Source organism: Nelumbo nucifera, chromosome 8 (assembly GCF_055504915.1).
Source record: "Nelumbo nucifera cultivar China Antique chromosome 8, China Antique-T2T, whole genome shotgun sequence".
Lineage (NCBI taxonomy): Eukaryota > Viridiplantae > Streptophyta > Magnoliopsida > Proteales > Nelumbonaceae > Nelumbo > Nelumbo nucifera.
In genome coordinates this window covers 8,098,433-8,120,755 of record NC_142656.1, presented here as the reverse complement: position 1 = coordinate 8,120,755, position 22,323 = coordinate 8,098,433, and the positions used below count along the sequence as shown (strand labels likewise).

General features: G+C 42.3%; 1 protein-coding gene across 1 annotated transcript; it reads left to right on the top strand.

Annotated features, from left to right (window-relative positions):
• Positions 1–14,626: 14,626 nt before the first annotated feature.
• On the top strand, positions 14,627–22,117 carry LOC104592062 (NADP-dependent malic enzyme). The gene is made up of 19 exons (XM_010251212.3): positions 14,627–15,085; positions 16,382–16,502; positions 16,610–16,684; positions 16,770–16,921; positions 17,036–17,141; positions 17,291–17,356; positions 17,916–18,011; positions 18,105–18,176; positions 18,291–18,374; positions 18,469–18,567; positions 19,694–19,741; positions 19,846–19,899; positions 20,007–20,105; positions 20,283–20,372; positions 20,473–20,550; positions 20,859–20,933; positions 21,047–21,137; positions 21,521–21,649; positions 21,768–22,117. Exons 1-19 carry the CDS (start codon positions 14,934–14,936, stop codon positions 21,854–21,856), a joined length of 1,776 nt encoding a protein of 591 aa, XP_010249514.1. The 5' UTR covers positions 14,627–14,933; the 3' UTR covers positions 21,857–22,117.
• The last annotated feature ends 206 nt before the right edge of the window (positions 22,118–22,323 follow it).

Here is a 22,323-nt window from a genome sequence, read left to right as displayed (position 1 = left end):
AAAAAGATAGAACACAAAAAATGAAAAAGTGCAGAATTTTGTCAAAAACATTTAGAAACATTTCTAAATTTCTATATTCATCATATTAAATGAACATAATTGTTAAAATAAAAATTATTTTTATTATGATAGAAATGGAATACAAAAAGTTAATAATAATAATAATAATAATAATAAATAAGTATATTAAATAAACATAATTGTCTAAATAACTGGTTTCGTTTTACCCTAAATCTGGTATTTGTCCAAAAACCGTTGAAAAGTCAACAACCCATTTACCCAGGCGGTCGAACCATTGATATGTTGACCCATTCGGGCCATCCATTTGAACCGGACGATCAGACTGTCAACCCGAAAACCAGTGGCCAGATCGGTTCCATTTTGAATCGCTTTTTTAAAATGTTATGTCTAATTAATAATAATTAAAAGGCACATGATTTATGCAAGTTATTTGTCTAATAAATGAATAATAAATAATTGGAGTAATACTAATGATTATTGTTTTATAAACTAAAAATTTATAAGTTAGGGTTATTTTGCGTAAGGCTAGCTACAATAACTTGGATGGATCAATTGTAAGTCGATGGATTTAGCACTCAGTTTGATTCCGAAAGTCAAGAAAATAGTAGGGTGAGCCCAAGAAAGGAGAGAGAAGAGCTAGACGGACACCAGAGAAGGGCTACTTCCATACCTTTCAACGAGGGGGTAATTAAGCTGATATAATTGATCACCAATTCTGAAATTTCAACACTGAGAGGTAGAATATGAGATGAGAGAGAGTGGTTTGGAGGGAAAAATAATTGGAGTGAGGGATAGGGAAGAGAAAAAAGAGAGAACCATAGTATTGTTCCTCACGTGTCTTCCTATAAGGGGGCGTTCTTTTTTCAGATTTTGAAAGGGGAAAAAGTTGGTTAAAAGGATTTCGGTTCCCATTGACCAAGAATCACATGTTCTTTTTTCAGATTTATGTGGAGATCAAGGAAAGTTTATTTTCTTGAGTATCACTTATCCGGGTATGTGATACTCATCTCCTAGGTGGGTAAATAGCTTTCCCACTTAGGAGGGAAGTTGCCAATACTTGAATGAGACAAAAATGCCCCTTTTAATAATTGATTTTTATGGTTAAAATGGTCATTACCTTATTTACATGAGAAATAAAAGAATATCCGTAAATGCACTTACCCGGATAAGTGTTTCCCATAACAAACTTACCCAAATAATTGAATTTACCTGGATAAATAATTTACCGAAAAGTGAATGGGGCCTAAGTATAAACTAGTGGAGTAACCTGTGCTATGTTTGTGGAGGTTTTAGAGGAATTTGATTTGCTCAACTTCCTTGAAACCCATGATGATGAAAAGATTCAAACCCCACAATCCTTGAATCTGAATATTTGGTCCAATTATTAGACCAAATCAACCAATTCTTTCCTTTGCATCAATTATCATGGAATGAGCATTGAATGCATCATAAATGAATGGTGCTTTAGAATTATGCCCTCTTTGTTTTATTCTTCTCTTACTTTTGCATACATTCGGAGGAACATCCTGCCAGTGGCAAATGTTTTAGTTCCCTTGTTGTCATACAAAGAAATAAATCATAAACAACCGAGGTAAAAGAACAATTCGTCCAGAACTAATCATTTTTTTTTTTTAATTTCAAATCTAATCCACCCAACAAATGCTCAATCAAATTCTTCCTTATCCAATTGATTGCATCTTACCATATTAATCATCACCAATCACTGATTAATTAAAAGCACATTCAAGTAAACAAATGAAATAAAATGAACCATTACAGCCTTACAGAACACTACGTTATTCTTTCATTAAACAAACTGATCAAGACAAAGATTTACAACCTAAGCCCTTGGGCTCAAAAAGAATATACCATAAGGAGTGGAGAGAGAAAGAGAAGGTAAGCTCAACTCAAAGATCATAGGCATCTGACCCAACATCATCATCTAACCCTTTTCTTTGTTACAGCTCAGGCCTCACTCTCTCCAACAAAACCCAGTACTCCTCTTCTCCCTCAATTTCCTGTGCCTTCCTACTTTATAATTGATATAGTGGTATTCAGCCGATCACCAACCCCTACCAACTGCCACCACATGCTCTCAACTACTCCTTTATTATAAAAGGGGCTCCCACATTAAAATAAATACACACTGAAATTTAAGTTTAAAGTTTCCTCTTTTGCTTGGTCCAATCTCTCACAGCACTCATTGATTTGACTATCAGAGTCTCTGCCCCTAGATAATTCTTGGGGTTTCTAATATTTTCTTTCTCTCAGCAGGTTGGATCCATCAGCCTCGAATGTTAAAAATTACATTGTTGCCCTCAGCTCCACAATAATAATAATAAAAGAAGGGTCTTTGTTGGATCTTCTAAAGGGTTATTCCGATTTTCCCAAAAACAATATAATACATTTGCCCATTAATTTGATAGTTAATTAATCATGAGCTTCTAATCTGTGCTTCTTGTCTACCTTGTGATTTCTTCTGCTGTTGGTCTTGCTGTTGTTGCAACTTCTGGTTATGTCTGATGAAGAGCTCATTTTATGAATCGGACACTTCAGGGAAGCACCAACGGCTGCAATCCTGCTGGTACCTTAATGGAGACCTCCTTTCTTCTGTCAAATTCTGCTTTCTATAGATTGATGGATGTGCATCCTTCCTGTAGTCAGTCATTCTTGTAATATTCAAGTAGAAAACGGGTGTTGTCATCCCTTTCATTACATTCTCTAGCACTCTCATATTTTTTGGGGGATAAAGGGTCAGATAAGTTTCATTCTTTATGGGTTCAGTCGTCTCATGGTCGCATTGTCCATTGGAGATCCACTGATCACCACTGAAACCATAACAGCACAAACGATACAGCTGTGTCTGTATCAACTTTAATGGAGATAGATTAAAGCTTATGAAGCAGAGGAAAGATGTGGGTATGCGGATCTCAGTCCAAAGTTCACTGAATTGAAATCTACTTGAAATGGGAATCAGAGTAGCCCCTGAAGAAAACCATGGTTTTATTGGGATCTATATTGGAACCAACCCATCTCGCCCATGTTGTCAAAGCTCTCCTGAACGCTCAACATTCAACTCTCCATAAACATGACTTCCCTCTTGGTAAGAATCCGCTTCCTTCAAATTAACATTCATCATAAGGTTTATCTTGCTTCCTTATTTGGTTTCTAGATCTAACCAGAAGAAGACAAAGAACGACCCGATGCCATCATACATTATTGAAACGGTAAAACAAAAGAGACAAAAAAATAAAAAAAATTAAGCAGCATGTAAATATCAACCCGGGCCCTCATTCGTCATTTATTCACAGTTCACACGATACAACAAAAATCACTTGGAGATACCATTTATTTTACAAACAAGATGCCACAGCGCCCAAACCAAACACCCTTTCTGCTTTAATTTAGATATAGATATCCCTAGTTGTAATATATATTTTTTTGATAAAATATTTGTTATGTATTTGGGCCTAGAAATTTCTTGTATTTAAATTTTTACCTGTTTTACCTATTAATTGATATTCTAGAATATTCCAATACTAAATTGATGCAAATAACCTTAATTAAATGAATAATTGATCTGAATCCATTTAATCCAATTTGCCAATTTGGAGCTTGATGAAGGGTTTTTTGGCAGTACCCTATTGTTCTGGCTACTTCTAGGTGGCTGATGATTCAGAGACAGAAGTGGAGGATTTTTTCTGGATGAGGACTTGGGTGTTAAGCTGACTAGGCCGAGTTGGGGGTAGATTGGGTGTCAAGTTGGGTTGATTGCTGAGCTAAGTAACTCTTAAGAGAAACTTGCAAGGAATCAATGTTAGAGGGCCCGGGGTAATTAACCTGGCGAGTTCACTCCGATGATTAAGTTAGTACTCTCGTAGTAGATCGCGAGCTAAAAAATCATAAAGTATGAGAGCTAGAATGTGCTTACTCGTCTCTCCCTTGTGTCATTGGGGTTAGTGCCTTTATATAGGCATTGTTTTGTTTGGGCCAAACGCACCACATCTAAGATTTCCGAGAGGTCGTGCCTAACCGGTCCAAGATCCTCGGATGTAACCGCCATGCACGTTGACCATCCTTTGGAACATTCGATACGTGGGCCAACTTTCGAGAAACTTGTGAGTGTCGGGATATGCATGCCGAATTTGTCGGCGAGCACATCTCGCAGATCACCACCTGGTCCCTAGCTAGGTCGGCAAGCCCTCGAGGGAGGTCGCTCCTCATGTCGAGGTCACTCGACCAATGACGAGGTGCTACAAGCCGACCTAAGTTGTGATCGAGGTCGCTAGGTCGGCATAAAGGTAGGTCGCTAGGTCGGGGTAAAGACAAGCCGCAATCTAGGACTCCAAATCATCACTTAGGTGGTGTCTAGGTGTCATCTAACTATTTTGAGATACCATATGTCACAATGTCATTGGAGGGCCAAATCCGTCCTCATTAGAGCTTATGCTGGATTAATGTATTTGTATAAATCCACGGTTATAAACCAACCAAAGCTTAGATTTTTGGTTGGGCTTACTGGCTTAGGCTTAGGCTAAGGCATACTCGTATAAGCCTAGCCCTACGCAACCAACCCAAGTTATCCCAAGTCCCAACCTCGTATCGTGTGTTTAGTATGTAGGGTTGTTAATTGGACTGGATTTAGTCCAATCCAATCCAATGAATATTTTGGACCATTTTGGACTGATCCAAAGACTGTCCACCTGGTCCATTAATATCTATGTTATTACTTTTTATCAATAGACCAGATATTGATTCAATCTAATATAAATTTATTATGAATAGATCAAATCCAATCCAATATATAATATTGGTCGGTCCAATTCGTCCAAATTCAATATATCTTATTGATCCATATAATTCGTCCAAATGGATTTTGATTTGAACGAAATCGAACCCAAAACCGGTCCATCGACACTCATTAAAATGTCCAAAGAGGAGGTTGGTAAGAATAAGATTGAAGGCCAAATTGGTCATAGGGGGGCTTGGGGACGCCACTCGATCCAGTCTCCACACCTACTAAAAGCCCGTTTGTTATCATGATTCAAGACTTTAAATTATTGAAGGACTCTTCTTCGGCCTTTCCATCCATTTGCTGATCTGCTTCTTTTTCTTGGGTACATTTCATCTGCTTCATGGATTATGGGCCGAGTGCTGTCAATATCTCAGATTATCCCAGATAGAGATGGCATTATGGGCAATTAATTAATATAGTATAAATTTGACACGTGGGCCAATTGAGTTGCCTTTCTGACACTTGTCTTTAATTTTTTAGGGGGAGGTTGGGGCGAGAGCTGACAATTCACAAAAGAGCGGTTCATGGGTCGCACTGACAATACACCGCGGTGGTCATGGCCTCATGGGTGTGAACCAGAGTTGATTTTCATGGATGGCGGCCCTAGTGTGGTTGATCAATGATCATGGGCGGAACTTCATATGATTTAATGGTGGGCCATACGCGAATATATGGACCCAGTTGGTTCAACGTCGGGTCAATCATGTGGAGTCCTCTACTTCTAAATAGGCCTGCTCATAGGCCGGGTGGTCTGACGGGCCGGCCCGGCCCGGTTCCCGGACGAGCTTGAACATGTAAATGAGTCCAAGGTCAAAAAACCTGACCTGCAATAAATTCGAGCCAGACTTGTGATTTGTCAAAATAATCCAACCCGAGCCCGGCCTGGCCCAACCTATAGACTAAACCTAAAAACCCTAATATCCTAAGTAATCTTTTTCATTCATCTCTTTCCACTTTTCTAATTAGCCGAACTGCCCAGTGCCAAACCTCTCTTCTCTTCACATCTTCCTCACACTCTCAAGCAGTCGTAGAACTAACGCAATAACTCCGATAGACCGGTTGTGAGTCTTCTCTCTCTCTCTCTCTCTCTCTCTCTCTCTCTTTCTTTCTCTCTCTTGTTTCTCTTCTCACTTCGTCTCTTTCAAATTTAAGACACCGTCGAGGTGGCAAACACAGGCACCAGCGGCGGTGGTGAGTCTTCTCTCTCTCTCTCTTTTTCTTTCTCTCTCTTGTTCCTCTTCTCACTTCTTCTCTTTCAAATCTCAGACACCGTCGAGGTGGCAAACAAGGCACCAACGGCGGTGGTGAGTCCTCTCTCTCTCTCTCTCTCTCTCTCTCTCTCTCCCATATACGAACTGACTCCACTTTTCACTGTCAAAATTGCATCTCACCACGAATTCAGCACCGACGAACACAATCACCGGCAATGAGTTCTTTCTTCTGTTAGGTCGAGCTTCGGACTTTTTATTAGGGCTAGATTCGGGCCCATGTTGTAGACCCATTGGTCGGGCCAGGCTCGAGCTTGGGCCTAACAAAATCATGTTTATGAAGAATAAAAGCCTGGCCCAACCCGGCCCATAAACATGTCTACTTCTAAATGAATAAATGGGTGAGGACTGGCGGAAGCCATGCCTGCATTTTAGAATGAGATATACGTAATAAATAAAACAATGCTATATACGAATATTACGTAGGCTCACTTTAGAAGGAGTGCAAATACAAATATATAGAGTGCAAAATCTTATATTTTGTATTATTTTATATGTATATTTGTATTTGTACTCTTTCCAAACTGAACATTACGTTTTTCTGCTATAAAACCTTCACGAACCATATCTTGGATTTCTTTGCAATTAATTTTTTTTCTGCACTTTATTAAGTCCAGAACAAGTATCTTTTATGAAAATGTTTAAATATAGACAAGGGAATCTATCACAGACCTAAAATTAATATAAAAATAAGGGTTTGAGATAATATATTCACAAAATCAATAAATTCTTTTATAAGGAGAAATAAACTATAAATTTGTGGCTGATTTAAGTTAGGGTAAAAAGAAAATGTAAGAAAATCTGAATCCTAGAATATCCAACGAAAACAAAAAATAAAAATAAAAATCTGAAGAGTAATGAAAAAGATGAAAATAAAAGAAGAATACTATTTTGCATTGCGGTAATTGCAGTAGCAAATTAGTGATTTGGTGTGGTTTTAGGGTAGTTTTCAGTGATTAGAACAAAAAAAAATGCAAAACAGTTTGTACTTTGTAGCCGCCAGGAAGGACGACAACATCAAGGTTGTCGTTTTGAATTCACATCTTTGCCCCACAAGGAGGTGCCTTACAATGTCCTTAGCACATTCGCGCCGTCTATTGGAAACATCTCTCGATGGTGATATCATCAATTTTGGTATTATCATCGAGAGATATCTTTAATACACGGCAGAGATGTATTGTGGGACGTTCTGAGGCGCCCCTTTGACTAGTGTGCGTTGGACATTTCTGACACTGACTGATCGGATGGGAGAATTTTGTTGTTTTAGTCATATTTGTCACCTTCCACCCCAACACCTTTTAATTTATGGCACACCTTCTAACCAATCAATTCTCTCCTTCTGCCCCTTTTCTCTGAGACCAGATCTGTTTCTCACTCAGGCGTTTTATACCGACTTTATATGCACATTTTACCATGAGAACATTCCCGTACATATAATTATTATTCACGAGAGATGTTCTCCATGCATGGTGGATGTTTCTGTGAGGCGCCCATGTGAGGAGCAAATCCTGTTCCATTTTTTCTCTTCTCTTTATGGTCTTTAGGATTGTGAGGACACCAGATCTACTCCACACGCATAGCACCTCACACGGATCTCACAAATATATCTCACCGTGTAGAAAACATCTCCTATATCTATCTATATATTATTATTTATGAAAAATATTCCTAATATGAATATTGATGAGGGCAGATTTGGCCCTCCAGTGAAATTGCGACACGTGGCACCTCGTGACAACTAGGCAAGCCCTCAGGCAACAACTTACCAAGTTGGTCCCCCCCCGGGCACCGGTCTGGCTGGCCTGGCGCGACCTAGCGCGACCTGCGCGACCTGGCCGAATCAGCCTGCCACAGGCGCCGACCTGACGACCTCACCCAGACACAGGCACCGACCTGGCAACCTGGCCCGGACACCGACCCGCCGACTGACAGGCGCCGGCCTGGCAACCTGGCCCGGACACCGACCCGCCGACTGACAGGCGCCGACCAGGCAACCTGGCCCGAAGACCGACCCGCCGACTGACACAGGCGCCAACCTGGCAACCTGGCCCGGACACCGACCCGCCGACAGACACAGGCACCGACCTGGCAACCTGGCCCGGACATCGACCCGTCGACTGACAGGCGCCGACCTGACAACTTGGCCCAGGCGCCGACCTGGCCGCCTGGCACAAGCGCCAGCCTGACAACCTCGAGGAGTTCATCACCGTACCCCGGTTCTGACGGGATATGACGTCTTACCATTTGAAGGCTTTTCACCCACCTAACCCGCGAGGGCACCACTATATAAGGACTCCGACCCCCAAAGCCAGGGGGAGAAAGGGTATGGTAACCCCCGCTCTCTAGCTCTCTCATTTCTCTCCAAGCTCTCTGTAATCAGAATGCTAACTTAGGCATCGGAGAGTCCCCGCCGGGAAAATACCCCCGGGTCCTCTGATTCAGTTCCCGCAGGTCCCTCAGCTCCCGCCGTCTACAAAGGAGAGAAAATCACCTCACGCGGGGGTAGTCGGGTAGCGCTGCACCAGGGAGCTCCACCATCCTCTGAGTTGCAGACCGCCTAGGAGCAAGTCAAGTGACGAGTTCGCCACCAGGGAGCACTACCAAGCAGTTCGCCGCCAGGAAGTTCGCCCCCAGGCAGTTCGCCCCCAGGTAGCTCGCCACCCGGCAGTTCGCCACCAGGTAGCTCGCCACCTGGCAGTTCGCCATCAGGGAGCACTACCGGGCAGTTCGCCACTAGGCAGTTCGCCATCAGCCAGTTCGCCACCAGGGAGCACTGCCGGGCAGTTCGCCACCAGGCAGTTCGCCATCAGGCAATTCGCCACCAAGTAGCTCGCCACCTAGCAGTTCGCCACCAGGTAGCTCGCCACCTGGCAGTTCGCCATCAGGGAGCACTACTAGGCAGTTCGCCACCAGGCAGTTCGCCACCAGGGAGCACTGCCGGGCAGTTCGCCACCAAGCAGTTCGCCATCAGGCAGTTCGTCACCAGGCAGTTCGCCATCAGGCAGTTCGTCACCAGGCAGTTCGCCATCAGGCAGCGCCACCAGGCAGTTCGCCATCAAGTAGTTCGCGACCAGGCAGTTCGCCATCAGGCAGTTCGCCACCGGGGAGCACTACCAGACAGTTCACCACCGGGCAGTTCGCCACCAAGCAGTTCGCCCCTAGGCAGTTCGCCACCAGGGAGCATCACCAGGCAATTCGCCACCAGGCAGTTCTCCCCCAGGAAGTTCACTACCAAGTAGCTCATCACCAAGGCACGTCACCGCCAGGTCAAACGCGAGTACTTAGCCAAAAAAATTTATACATCCCAAAAAATGGTACGTGACCAAAAACGGTTACATCAATTGGCGCCGTCTGTGGGAATACGCTACGAAAAGCTAAGTTCTCATCCTACAAAAGCTAAGTTCTCATCCTACAAAAGCTAAGTCTCATCCTACCAAAGCTAAGTCCTCACTTTTTTGAAGATATCACTTTATAGTTTACATTTTTTATGAACTCAAAAACTATGTAGGGGGCTAACAGACTAAGTAGCTCTACCAACCTTACTTTCGATTCAGATGATGCCTCATCAGTCCTCTCCGCAAGGTCCCCCTACAAAGATGAGCTCTTCGTGGCTTCCGCAGGAGTTGACGGCCAACAGACTACATAGGCGCCTTTACCGGTCGAGCCTTCCAAGGCTCCCGTGTGAGCTGGCAACCTAAAGTTAGTAGTGCTGCCCCCGAAGGTCGAGCCCCTAGTAGCTTCTTGTAGGAGTGGGTGACCGGCATTACGAAGCTGATGCAGCACAATCATAGCTCGACACCTCATAGGCAAAGCCTACGGGCCACATTACTGCTTAAGACCCGGTCGCCTCTCCGGCACAGGCAAAGTCAAAAAAGAGTAGACCACGAGTCACTCCCAAAAGCCTACGGGCCACATTACTGCTTAAGACCCGGTCGCCTCTCCGGCACGGGCAAAGTCAAAAAAGAGTAGACCACGAGTCACTCCCAAAAGCCTACGGGCCACATTACTGCTTAAGACCCGGTCGCCTCTCCGGCACGGGCAAAGTCAAAAAAGAGTAGACCACGAGTCACTCCCAAAAGCCTACGGGCCACATTACTGCTTAAGACCCGGTCGCCTCTCCGGCATGGGCAAAGTCAGAACAGAGTAGACCACGAGTCACTCCCAAAAGCCTACGGGCCACATTACTGCTTAAGACCCGGTCGCCTCTCCGGCACGGGCAAAAGTCAAAAAAGAGTAGACTACGAGTCACTCCCAAAAGCCTACGGGCCACATTACTGCTTAAGACCCGGTCGCCTCTCCGGCACGGGCAAAAACCAAAAAAGAGTAGACTATGAGTCACTCCCAAAGCCTGCGGGCCACACTATTGCTAAATATCCAATCGCTTTCTCAGCAGGAACAAAATCAGCAAAAGTGAACTATAAGTTGCCCCAGAGCCTAAGGGCTACACTACTGAAACCGGCGGAGACCCCCTCGTCTTACTGGCAGCTCGCCACATACAGGCAGCTCCCAAAGCCTAAGGAATTGAATCAAAACTTACTAGCTCGTCGACTTACAGGCCAAAAGAAATCTACTCCCTTCGCTGAGTTACTCTTAGCTCGGGAGTGGGGGGCAATTGATGAGGGCAGATTTGACCCTCTAGTGAAATTGTGACACGTGGCACCTCGTGACAACTAGGCAAGCTCCCAGGCAACAACTTACCAAGTTGGTCCCCCCCCGGGCACCGGTCTGGCTGGCCTGGCGCGACCTGCGCGACCTGGCCGGATCAGCCTGCCACAAGCGCCGACCTGACGACCTCACCCGGACACAGGCGCCGACCTGGCAACCTGGCCCGGACACAGGCGCCAATCTGGCAACCTGGCCCGGACACCGACCCACCGACTGACAGGCGCCGGCCTGGCAACCTGGCCCGGACACCGACCCGCCGACTGACACAGGCGCTGACCTGGCAACCTGGCCCGAACACCGACCTGCCGACTGACACAGGCGCCTACCTGGCAACCTGGCCCGGACACCGACCCACCGACAGACACAGGCGCCGGCCTGGCAACCTGGCCCGGACACCGACCCATCGACTGACAGGCGCCGACCTGACAACCTGGCCCAGGCGCCGACCTGGCCGCCTGGCACAAGCGCCAGCCTGACAACCTCGAGGAGTTCATCACCGTACCCCGGTTCTGACGAGATATGACGTCTTACCATTTGAAGGCTTTTCACCCACCTAACCCGCGAGGGCACCACTATATAAGGACTCCGACCCCCAAAGCCAGGGGGAGAAAGGGTATGGTAACCCCCGCTCTCTAGCTCTCTCATTTCTCTCCAAGCTCTCTGTAATCAGAATGCTAACTTAGGCATCGGAGAGTCCCCGCCGGGAAAATACCCCTGGGTCCTCTGATTCAGTTCCCGCAGGTCCCTCAGCTCCCGCCGTCTACAAAGGAGAGAAAATCACCTCACGCGGGGGGTAGTCAGGTAGCGCTGCACCAGGGAGCTCCACCATCCTCTGAGTTGCAGACCGCCTAGGAGGAAGTCAAGTGACGAGTTCGCCACCAGGGAGCACTACCAGGCAGTTCGCCCCCAGGCAGTTCGCCACCAGGGAGCACTACCAGGCAGTTCGCCGCCAGGAAGTTCACCGCCAGGAAGTTCGCCCCCAGGCATTTCGCCCCCAGGCAGTTCGCCACCAGGTAGCTCGCCACCTGGCAGTTCGCCATCAGGGAGCACTACCAGGCAGTTCGCCACCAGGCAGTTCGCCATCAGGCAGTTCGCCACCAGGCAGCACTGTCGGGCAGTTCGCCATCAGGTAGTTCGCCCCCAGGCAGTTTGCCACCAGGTAGCTCGCCACCTAGCAGTTCGCCACCAGGTAGCTCGCCACCTGGCAGTTTGCCATCAGGGAGCACTACCAGGCAGTTCGCCATCAGGCAGTTCGCCACCAGGGAGCACTACTGGGCAGTTCGCCACCAGGCAGTTCGCCATCAGGCAGTTCGCCACTAGGGAGCACTACCAGACAGTTCGCCACCGGGTAGTTCGCCACCAGGCAGTTCGCCCCTAGGCAGTTCGCCACCAGGCAATTCGCCCCTAGGCAGTTCGCCACCAGGGAGCATCACCAGGCAGTTCGCCACCAGGCAGTTCTCCCCCAGGAAGTTCGCCACCAAGTAGCTCATCACCAAGGCACGTCACCGCCAGGTCAAACGCGAGGTATTTAGCCAAAAAAATTTATACATCCCAAAAAATGGTACGTGACCAAAAACGGTTACATCAAATACATTGACATGTACGAAATTTTAAGCCACATCTAGAATGGGGTAAGGGAAGTTTTGATTTTAAGCTACATCTGAACACGTTAAAAGATGGGTTAGAGTCTTAAAATTTCAGATCTGAAAAAAAACTTTTTAAATCTTATTTCAGATGCAATACCAAACAAAGGTGGCATCTGAAAAACAATATTTTCAAATTTAGACATCTAAAAAATACAATAAAACACCACCTAACATTATCTGAATTCCGATTTTGAACCTTTTTAGGGTTTCAAATTCATCTATCATAAACTTTTTCTAGGTAAGCACATAGAGTTGGAAGCCTGGAGGAGGACAACTTTAACCTTACCTTCATCTCCAGGTGGAAACTGGAAAGGGTGGTGGTGCTATTTCCGTTACATTTTGTCAAATTTTCCACGTAGACCATTTAGAGCCTAAATATCTAATGGCTACTATTTAATGCAGGAATCAAAACTATACGTATTAGCGGCACTACCCTTCCACATTTGTCAAATTCTTAAAATCTTCAAGAAAGAAATAAATTCCAATCCGGCGGTTCTCGAACCAATTTACGAGTTACGACTAACTTTCAACCGACTGGAAACGTGTCAGGCATACGGTAACAATGAAGTGACATCAGTCACGGAGAATAGTGACGTGTAAAGAAATGGCTGTGGATGGCGGGACCCATGTGGACCCAGCGATTTGACAAAACTCTTGTGCGGTAGAACTGAGAAAACGTTTTTTATGACTTTTTGACATCCAACGATCGAAGACGCGTCGTGGCGGGCGTTCCCTTTTCTTTTAGGCACTCTTCATTCTTTTCATAAGCTCAAAGTAATTAGCATAATAGTGTAAGAGAGGAAATCAGGAATTACATATGTAAATTCAAGCCACTAGTATGTAATGTAAATATTTTTGAGGGTTTGTTTGTTTTGTAGTTGGAATTATCTATTCTATCTGTATGTTTAGTTCAAATGCAAATCAAAATAGGAATTTAAACAAGGTGGAATGGATTCTCATTTTGATTCCAAACCCCTAAAACAAACCCTAAAATCTTGAGAAGTGAGAACACGAATAATTCATGTAGCCGAAGTATATCTATATACAAAAAGAGGTAGGTTTTAATGTTTCTAGTATCAAAGTCGAATTCTTTCTTTCATCACCAACTCTAACAATTCAAATCAACCCCCTTTTGAGTATTGAAGTTGAATTTACCTTTTGTTTTTTATATCCAAGTCTTCATTTCCATCAAAGAACGGGGTTGGATACTTGGATCTAGAACGACATTATTTTTATTTTCTTTTCTGGTGTAATGGGATGAACATCATTAAATAAGCAAAAATGTCAACCTACCTGGTCTGAGAGAGAAATTTGAAATTTGAGTAGATGGGTTCCATCATTTTTTATTTTTTTAATCAAAATTCAAAAGGGTGTACTACAATATCAAATTATATTCAACTTCTTTCTCGGACTCCCTCGTCTAATTATAAAACTGCATTTTCTTTCCGAAGCAACTAACTAGAGATTTGGAAGGCAGGTTTTACAGTTGTTCTATATTAACAAAAAGAAATATTGATCGACTGCCTCCAACTTTGTACACCAAACATCTCTCTCATCTAAACGTCAGAATTTATGGCCTTTTCTTCTATTATCATGATTCACTCAAGAAAATTAGAAAAGTGCTCAAAGCATTTGGGTCTTCCGCAGTCATAAAAGAGCATATCCATATTCAACAAAATGCAAATGTGGGGTATATGGAATTTTGGACCAAGACATTCAGGTACACCTCCCATTGATCTTTGAATGAATGTGGACTGTGTGAAAGTGTGAACCAGGAAGGAGGTCAGCTCGGGTTTGGGTTATTATTAGCAATACTGTAAAGCAGGGGTCAAGCCCTCCAGCAGTCAAACCTCAAATTTAGGAGAAACAGCCAACAAGAGATGGTAAAAAGTTGGAACAGAATCCATGTAAAGCTTATCCGTTCCACTTCTTGTTTGGCAACAGATTGGATCAAACATTTCAAGTTTTTAATAGCTTTACCTCGACTCCGTGTTCCTTCTCATCTCTTCATATATATACACATTTCAGTCGCCGGACAGAGACAAAACGAAAGGACCCTCTCTCCACTCTCCAGTCTCCCACCCACATTTCTGTCGCCATGATTTCATTGAAGTGGGGCACTATTCTGGTAATATTGATTATTGAGCGCGCGTTGAAAAATCTTAACTTTTCTTAATTATAAGTTTATAACCCAAAAAATCAGATAAAGAAAATAAAAAAAAATGTTCTTCACTATTCGTTGAATGATTTGTTTATTTCCGTGGGTCGTCGTTGTTTTGCTTTTTTGACATCGAAAGGCGAGATTTTTATCTGATGCATTTTTAGACTTACGGAAAACAGAGTGATTAAAGTTTTTCGTTGGGTATAAAAGGAGCTCTTCGGTGTTCTTGGTTTCATGGTCGTAAGCAGAACAACAACTCCACCGGTTTTTCTGGAATCTCTAGCTTCTCTCATTCGCAGAGAAAAGCTTCAACTCCAGTTGTTGTGGTTACTCTAAGCCCCAACGGTCGAGGAGGAGAGAGAAGGGTCAAGGCTTCAATGGAGAGCACCCTGAAAGAGATGAGAGACGGTGCTTCTGTGCTGGACATGGATCCCAAATCCACTGTTGGCGGTGGCGTTGAGGACGTGTACGGTGAGGATCGCGCCACGGAGGATATTCTCGTTACTCCCTGGACTTTCTCAGTTGCTAGGTGAGCTGATCAATGATGATCGAGCTTCTCCTCTTGTATTTATTTTATTTTTTCCCTTAATTCTGTCCTCATTTTGAGTTTGTGAGTCCATGGTTCTAGTGAGGGATCTCTATTTTTGCTGTTATTAGTGCATGCTATTAAACAATGTTTTTCTTCCTCTTTTAGTTACTTTTGTTGCTATTTTTCTCTCGCTTTTTGATGGCTGTTTTGTTTTGGTGTTCATTTTTTATTTTGTTTAATATATCCTTTTGAATATGATGCCTTCTGTTTTACTTGATGTTCTTTTCCTACTGCCTGTTTGTTAAGTTTTCTTTTTGTTCTGTATATCTTTAATTAAGTGTTTCCGAAGGAAACTCTGTTTTTTTTTTTTTTTTAATGAATTTTTTCGCCCTTTGTTTCTGTTCACATTCTTTCTCTTTTCTTGTTCTTTTATCTTGTTGAATTATATATGGATCTAAATGATTCATGGAAATCTTATTCAGGAGTTTGGTTTTTCTTCTTAATTTAATATGCTGTTGAACTCAAGGCTGAATAAACAAAGTGGCGCAATTTAAGAGAAGTGTATAACCTTAGAACTTTTGGTTTTCTTTCTCTGGTCTCACAAGATTTGGGCTTATTATGATGACACCATCAAAGCTTCCATGGAATTCGGAAAAGGTTATGGATTTCGTCAAATCAAATATTTTTCTATTTTCATCTAGAAGAGAGCTGGTTCTTTTCTTCCTTTTTAACCCTTTCTGGAGTTTCACCTTTCTAAATTGTTTCAGCAGTCCGAGAATGTTAATTTTCTGTTTGCTTCCCTTCCTTTTTTTTTTTTTTTTGGTTATCGATGGGTTATTTATTACTATAAAAAATTGCTGCAGTATAACCTTAGAGTCCTTGATGAGAAGATGGGAGAAATGAGTGAGTGGTTCTTGATTTAGTTTAAGTAACATCAGTATGTGAGTTACAGGCGAAGCCCATAATTGGAGGTCCTATGAATTTTCTTCCAAACTTGCACAGCATTTGAAGAACATCTGACAGAAAGAGTATGAATTCTAAAGCCATTTCCTTGCTTTACAAGGCTGCTGGATGGGCAGGTTATTCAAAACAAACCTATGTAGCATTTTAATCTGTTAAAAGATCATCTACTTCTTTTGTGTAACAGAAGCCACTAAAGGGAACAAAATGTTCACACTTCCAACTTCCAACTTCTAATTCATTGCATGTCAAAGCTATAGTTTCATAATAAAATGTTTATTTATTATGTTAATGCATGTTAATTATCTGAACTTTTTTTTTTTTTCTCTTGTGTAGTGGGTATACTCTGTTGAGGGATCCACACCATAATAAAGGACTTTCCTTCACCGAGAAAGAGAGAGATGCCCACTACTTGCGAGGTCTTCTGCCCCCAGCAATTGTCAGTCAAGCTCTTCAGGTAAATACTTGATAATGATTCCTCCTAGTTGAGACCCTTTTCCTAATGTTTTAGCAGAATCAATCCTTGGGTGCTGACCCTTCCTTTCTACAATTCTGTCTTATCAGGAGAAGAAAGTGATGCACAATCTCCGTAAATATCAAGTTCCATTGCAGAGATACATGGCAATGATGGATCTTCAGGTAGTTGACTCAGGTCAATTCTATTTGTGGGTTATAGAAATATTCTGGTTGTAGTTACATTTGGTTACTTTGTCTTGATTTACAGGAGAGGAATGAGAGACTGTTCTACAAGCTTCTCATTGATAATGTTGAGGAATTGCTCCCAGTTGTATATACTCCAACTGTGGGGGAAGCTTGCCAAAAATATGGTAGCATCTTAAGGCGTCCTCAGGGTCTTTACATCAGCTTGAAGGAGAAGTATGGCTGTTTAACCCATTCTCTTTTCAGCTTCTTGCCATAGTGTGTGCTTGGATATCTAATGTATTTTGCAATGTTACCCAAGTAGAACTCATAAATATTTGGATTTCACAGGGGAAAGATTCTTGAAGTACTGAAGAACTGGCCCAAGAAGAGTATCCAAGTTATTGTAGTTACTGATGGTGAACGGATCTTGGGACTTGGAGACCTTGGCTGCCAGGTATAATGATTGGAGTGGTTCATCTTCCAATGATGTCTATAAACATATATAAATCAGTGTCAACATTTACTTATAGGATTAGTTTGGTGTCTCATTCTTTATATTTTAATTGGTATATGGGAATTGAAAAATGTCTTGTATGTTCTCAGGGGATGGGTATTCCTGTAGGAAAACTTGCTCTATATACGGCGCTTGGGGGTATTCGTCCTTCTGTTGTAAGCATATCCTTCATCAACTCTTGTTCTTTTCAATTGATTGTCTTCTCAAGCATGGATCATTATTGGAAATAGATTGACTTCTCAGAATGAAGAAATTTGATTAATGAATGAAACTTTGTGTGTGTGTGTGCGTGTGTGTGTGTTTTATATGTCATATTACTAGTTCTGCCTTAGGGGCCATTTCTTGGTATAATGGTATAATCTCTTTGCCTGACAAGTGTGAAAAATGCGGGTTTGAGTCTGAGAGCAGCCACTTTGTGCCAAAAAAAGAAAAATTTCAAAGGTCATATCTGTATCCAGTCCACCCCTCCCATGACCCCAAATAGCTGGGACCAATATTGGATAATGGCCTTATGACTAGTCCTGCCTTGACTGAGTTGACATGGCTTTTTAATGGGGTTCACAATGGCTTTGGCAAATTATTAGCCCATTGAAACTAAGATGTCAGGATCATCAGCAACAAGCTCCTATGAAATTCTAAGAACTGATCATGATGGTATTTCTTTTATCTATAAATTACAGAAATGTAATTAGATTTTTCTCTTATCATCTGCAGTGCTTGCCTGTAACCATTGATGTTGGGACAAATAATGAGCAATTGTTAAAGGATGAGTTCTACATTGGGCTTAGACAAAGGAGGGCAACTGGCCAGGTTCCACTACTGAAAATCCTGTATAATACTTAATTTATCGCAGCAGTTATCAACATCTAAAAGAAAAGATGGTTTTGTACTTTGTGGTTCTAGGAATATTCTGAACTTCTACATGAATTCATGTGTGCTGTTAAGCAGAATTATGGAGAGAAAGTCCTTATACAGGTACCGCCATTGGTGCTTCTTATTGGGTTGAAAATTTAAGTGATTTCACCTAATCTTGATTCACAACTTCTTCATGACTCTTATACCCTCTGAATTTCTTAACCACAACTGCAGTTCGAAGATTTTGCAAACCACAATGCCTTTGAGCTGCTTGCAAAATATGGCACAACCCATCTCGTCTTCAATGATGATATTCAGGTAACCTGAAAAAGAAAGCCTTTGTCATTCTGGGAGGATATTGTTTCTTTGGGAAACAAGTCCCTAATGTGTGGATTCTGTTCTCTCATTGCAGGGGACAGCATCTGTGGTTCTTGCAGGGGTTGTCGCAGCACTGAAATTAGTTGGTGGAACCTTAGCTGAGCAGACATTCTTGTTTCTTGGTGCTGGAGAGGTGAGTCTTATCCCTTCTTTTCTCTCTTGTCCCTCTATTTGCATATTGGAAACTAAAAGATATAATAATGAATGGAGAAATTGTAACTGATATGAATATAGATGAATTTTTTATATGCTAGTATATCTTGAAGCATTTTTCTTGATGTTGGGTTTTTTTATTTTTTTGATCAATAACAGAAACTTTATTAAGAATTATGAAGCTTTAGGTACAAAAAAGGGGGAGATAAAGAGTATTATCTCCCCATCAGAAAATTACAATGAAAGAAGATTAAAAATTAGCCCAAAAAATAGCCTCCCTATTCACCCCTTGCTTGGCCAACCCATCTGCAAAAGAATTAACAGTCCTTTTCACCCAGCTGTACTGTATCTCAATGCCTCTACATAGCCATAAGAGTTTTTTCTTTTCATTATTGTAACTCCACAAGCCACTGTCCTCTTTCTTCAACCAGCTAATCACCACCTTTGAATCACCTTCCAAAATCAGCCGACTGATATTTAGTTCCCTTTCTCTTTGAACCCCTTCCAAAGCTGCAAGGATCTCAGCCCTAATAGAGTCTCCTTCTGCAATAGGGCCAGAGAACAGAGCAATAACAATCCCTTCCTCATTCCTGAAAACTCCCCCAATCCTAGAGGGCCCTGGATTCCTTATGCTACTGCCATCAAAATTCACTTTTATAAATCCGGAGGGAGGAGGGGACCACAAGGGACTAAGAGTCCTCTTACACAGAGTAGAGATTGCTATCTCTTTCCAGTTTCTTAACAGGTCAGCAATAGGAAAGTCTGAGAACAGTTCCACCAGAGTCTGCTGCTTACCTGCCTTGTTTGTAAAATGGATAATATTCTGTGAAGAATGCTCTTTCTTTTTGCCAACAAGTTGGAATCTTTTCTACATGTATCCATACATACATAAATGCATGAATGTACATTGGTGTTTATTAAATTTTCAACCTTCTTTATACTTAATTTGTAATCCTTTTATAGAAATATGTGCTTGCTTTATTGTCACATTACTGACTAATTATACACCACACAGTAGATTGAGTTTCTTGATCTAATGGTGTCTTCATAAACATCCAGGTCCATGTCTCTATGGGTATCTAACTTCTCTTCTCTGATAATTGTAGGCTGGAACTGGTATAGCAGAACTTATAGCTCTTGAGATGTCAAAACAGGTATATACTTTCCACAGGCATGTTGGCCTTCTCCTCTCATTTTAAGGTAATATTTTGATTTTATGCAAGTCCTAATACATATATCTGTTTTTCTATCCTTACAGACAAAAGCTCCACTTGAAGAGACCCGCAAGAAGATTTGGCTCGTTGACTCAAAGGTAGTAGAAACCTGAGCACTTATTTTCCTTGCTTATCAAGCCAACTGTTCTTTGCACCTCAAATTTTCCTTTGGCTTACTAATATGTTAATGGCAATTCTGTTTCAGGGATTGATTGTTTCCTCCCGCAAGGAGTCACTTCAACACTTCAAGAAGCATTGGGCTCATGAGCATGAACCCGTGAAGACACTGCTAGATGCTGTCAAGGTTGATCTGTGTGTGTGTGTGTGTGTGTGTGAGTGGGTGTGTGTGTGCGCGTGTGTATGTTCACACTTGCACATTTGGAAGCTTGTGTCCTTGTTTATGTATGTGAATGGTTGGTTTTGTGTTATAGGAAAAATTGATAAGTGGCTTATTTTAATAATCTATTAATGCTTCTCTTAGGCAATCAAGCCAACAATGTTGATTGGATCATCCGGGGTAGGACAAACATTCACAAAGGAGGTAGTTGAAGCTATGGCCTCCTTTAACGAGGTATCATTAACCTCCTTTGTCTCTCTAATGCACGTCTCCATAAGCAGAACGCTGTTTCAAATGGAAGAAGCTGACATTTGTTACAAATGAATGCATGCAGAGACCTGTTATTTTTGCTCTTTCAAACCCAACTTCACAGTCTGAGTGTACGGCTGAGGAAGCTTACTCGTGGACCAAGGTAGGAAGACACAAAAATGCTCTTGAAATCCCTCACTGCTTTAATACATTTAACCCATGTTGCCTTGATGTTGGTATGAGAATCACGATCTGACACCAGCAGCCTGAGAAAAATAGGATTGGGGACTCAACAGGTGTATTTAGACTTCTAGTCTGAAATGATACATTTCTATGTTACATGAATAATTGATATTGTTAACAACTTAACATGGCATAAAAAATATGATTCATGTCATGGTGGTGATGTTTGAATGATCTATGAAGACAAATAAAAAATGGTTTTTCACTCTCTACCTTTAAAATTTGCAGGGTCGTGCAATTTTTGCTAGTGGGAGCCCTTTTGACCCTGTTGAATGCAACGGAAAAGTTTTTGTGCCTGGCCAGGTCATCTATATGCTTTTCTCTTTTGGCCATTATCCATTTGACAGAGATTTATGTAGTAGTGATAACTGATAAATGAACCTTCTGACTTGCATCCCATCTTTGTATTGATGCAGTCAAACAATGCTTACATTTTCCCTGGATTTGGTCTTGGTTTGGTAATATCCGGTGCAATCCGTGTGCATGACGATATGCTTCTGGCATCCTGTAAGTGCACATAATATTGAAGAGAAGTTGGAGGTCCACAAAAAGATACAACTAGCTATTTTAGAGACCTGCTTTGCTCACGTCTTATGAATAAAACTTTTGATTTTGGGATTAAACGTGGACATGCAAAACTATGGCACAGGTTCCGAAGTCGTTTCTGCCAGATGGGTCGCATTGGACCCAATGTCCATGTTTGACACCCTGAATTTGATATTCTAGTATTCAATATGATTTTATATTTACTTCTGGTACCTATAATCCATGCTAAGAGGAATGATCAGTTGCTTACCAATCAAAAAGAGGCACTTGTTATCTCTGCATATACATCTGAAAACTTAAATAACCACTCACCTAATCTTTCTTGTTCTTTTCTCTTGCAACAGCGGAAGCTTTGGCTGGTCAGGTAGCAGAGGAGAACTTTGAGAAGGGGCTCATTTACCCACCATTCTCTAATATCAGGAAGATATCGGCTGAAATTGCTGCTAATGTAGCTGCCAAAGCATATGACTTAGGTGAGTCCCTTTATAATGCCCAGTTCATATACTTCATACAGTGTTTGCTGTGTTTAAACTAAAAGATCTATTTACATGCTTACTGGTTTATTTATGTACAATCATTTGCTTATTGTAGGTTTGGCTACCCGTCTACCTCGTCCGGCTAACCTGGTTAAGTATGCAGAAAGTTGCATGTACAGCCCTGTGTACCGAAGCTACCGTTGAGTTATACAGTAGCACGAGTCTGAATCGTTGGATGCCCCTATAAATTTTGTCAGTTTACAGTTTGTTTCTAAAACTTGAGTTCTCAGATCGTTTCTAATTCCTTTTCTCGCGTGTCTGAGTTATCTTTTCTTCTTTTTTCCCTACCTTTCCCTTTGTTAAGGTAAGGTCATGATGTAGTATTGTGACTCTGGTTGCAGCTTGAACATTGTTGTAAACTATAAACTTCCATGAAATAAGGATCAATGTTATTCTGTTTTCTCACTTTGTAAAGATGCAGACTTGTAGTTGCTCGTTCAGTTCCAACCAAGGGAAGTTGAATCTTCACCATCACCAAAGATGTCGATGTCTAGTGAACCTCGGGTGGGTCCAAAACCAACCTAAACCAAGCTTTTGCAAATTGGAGATTGAGTGACCTTACACTAGAACACTGAAAATTGTCCAAACTAGTCAGTTGAACCAACTTGAGG

What these genes read in the sequence shown, in the direction of transcription:
- LOC104592062 (XM_010251212.3), top strand. Translation starts at nt 14,934, where the DNA reads ATGGAGAGCACCCTGAAAGAGATGAGAGACGGTGCTTCTGTGCTGGAC. An exon ending in AAAGGAGGGCAACTGGCCAG is followed by an intron (nt 18,012 to 18,104) that starts GTTCCACTACTG and finishes TTGTGGTTCTAG; the next exon opens with GAATATTCTGAACTTCTACA. An exon ending in AAGCTTACTCGTGGACCAAG is followed by an intron (nt 20,551 to 20,858) that starts GTAGGAAGACAC and finishes TAAAATTTGCAG; the next exon opens with GGTCGTGCAATTTTTGCTAG.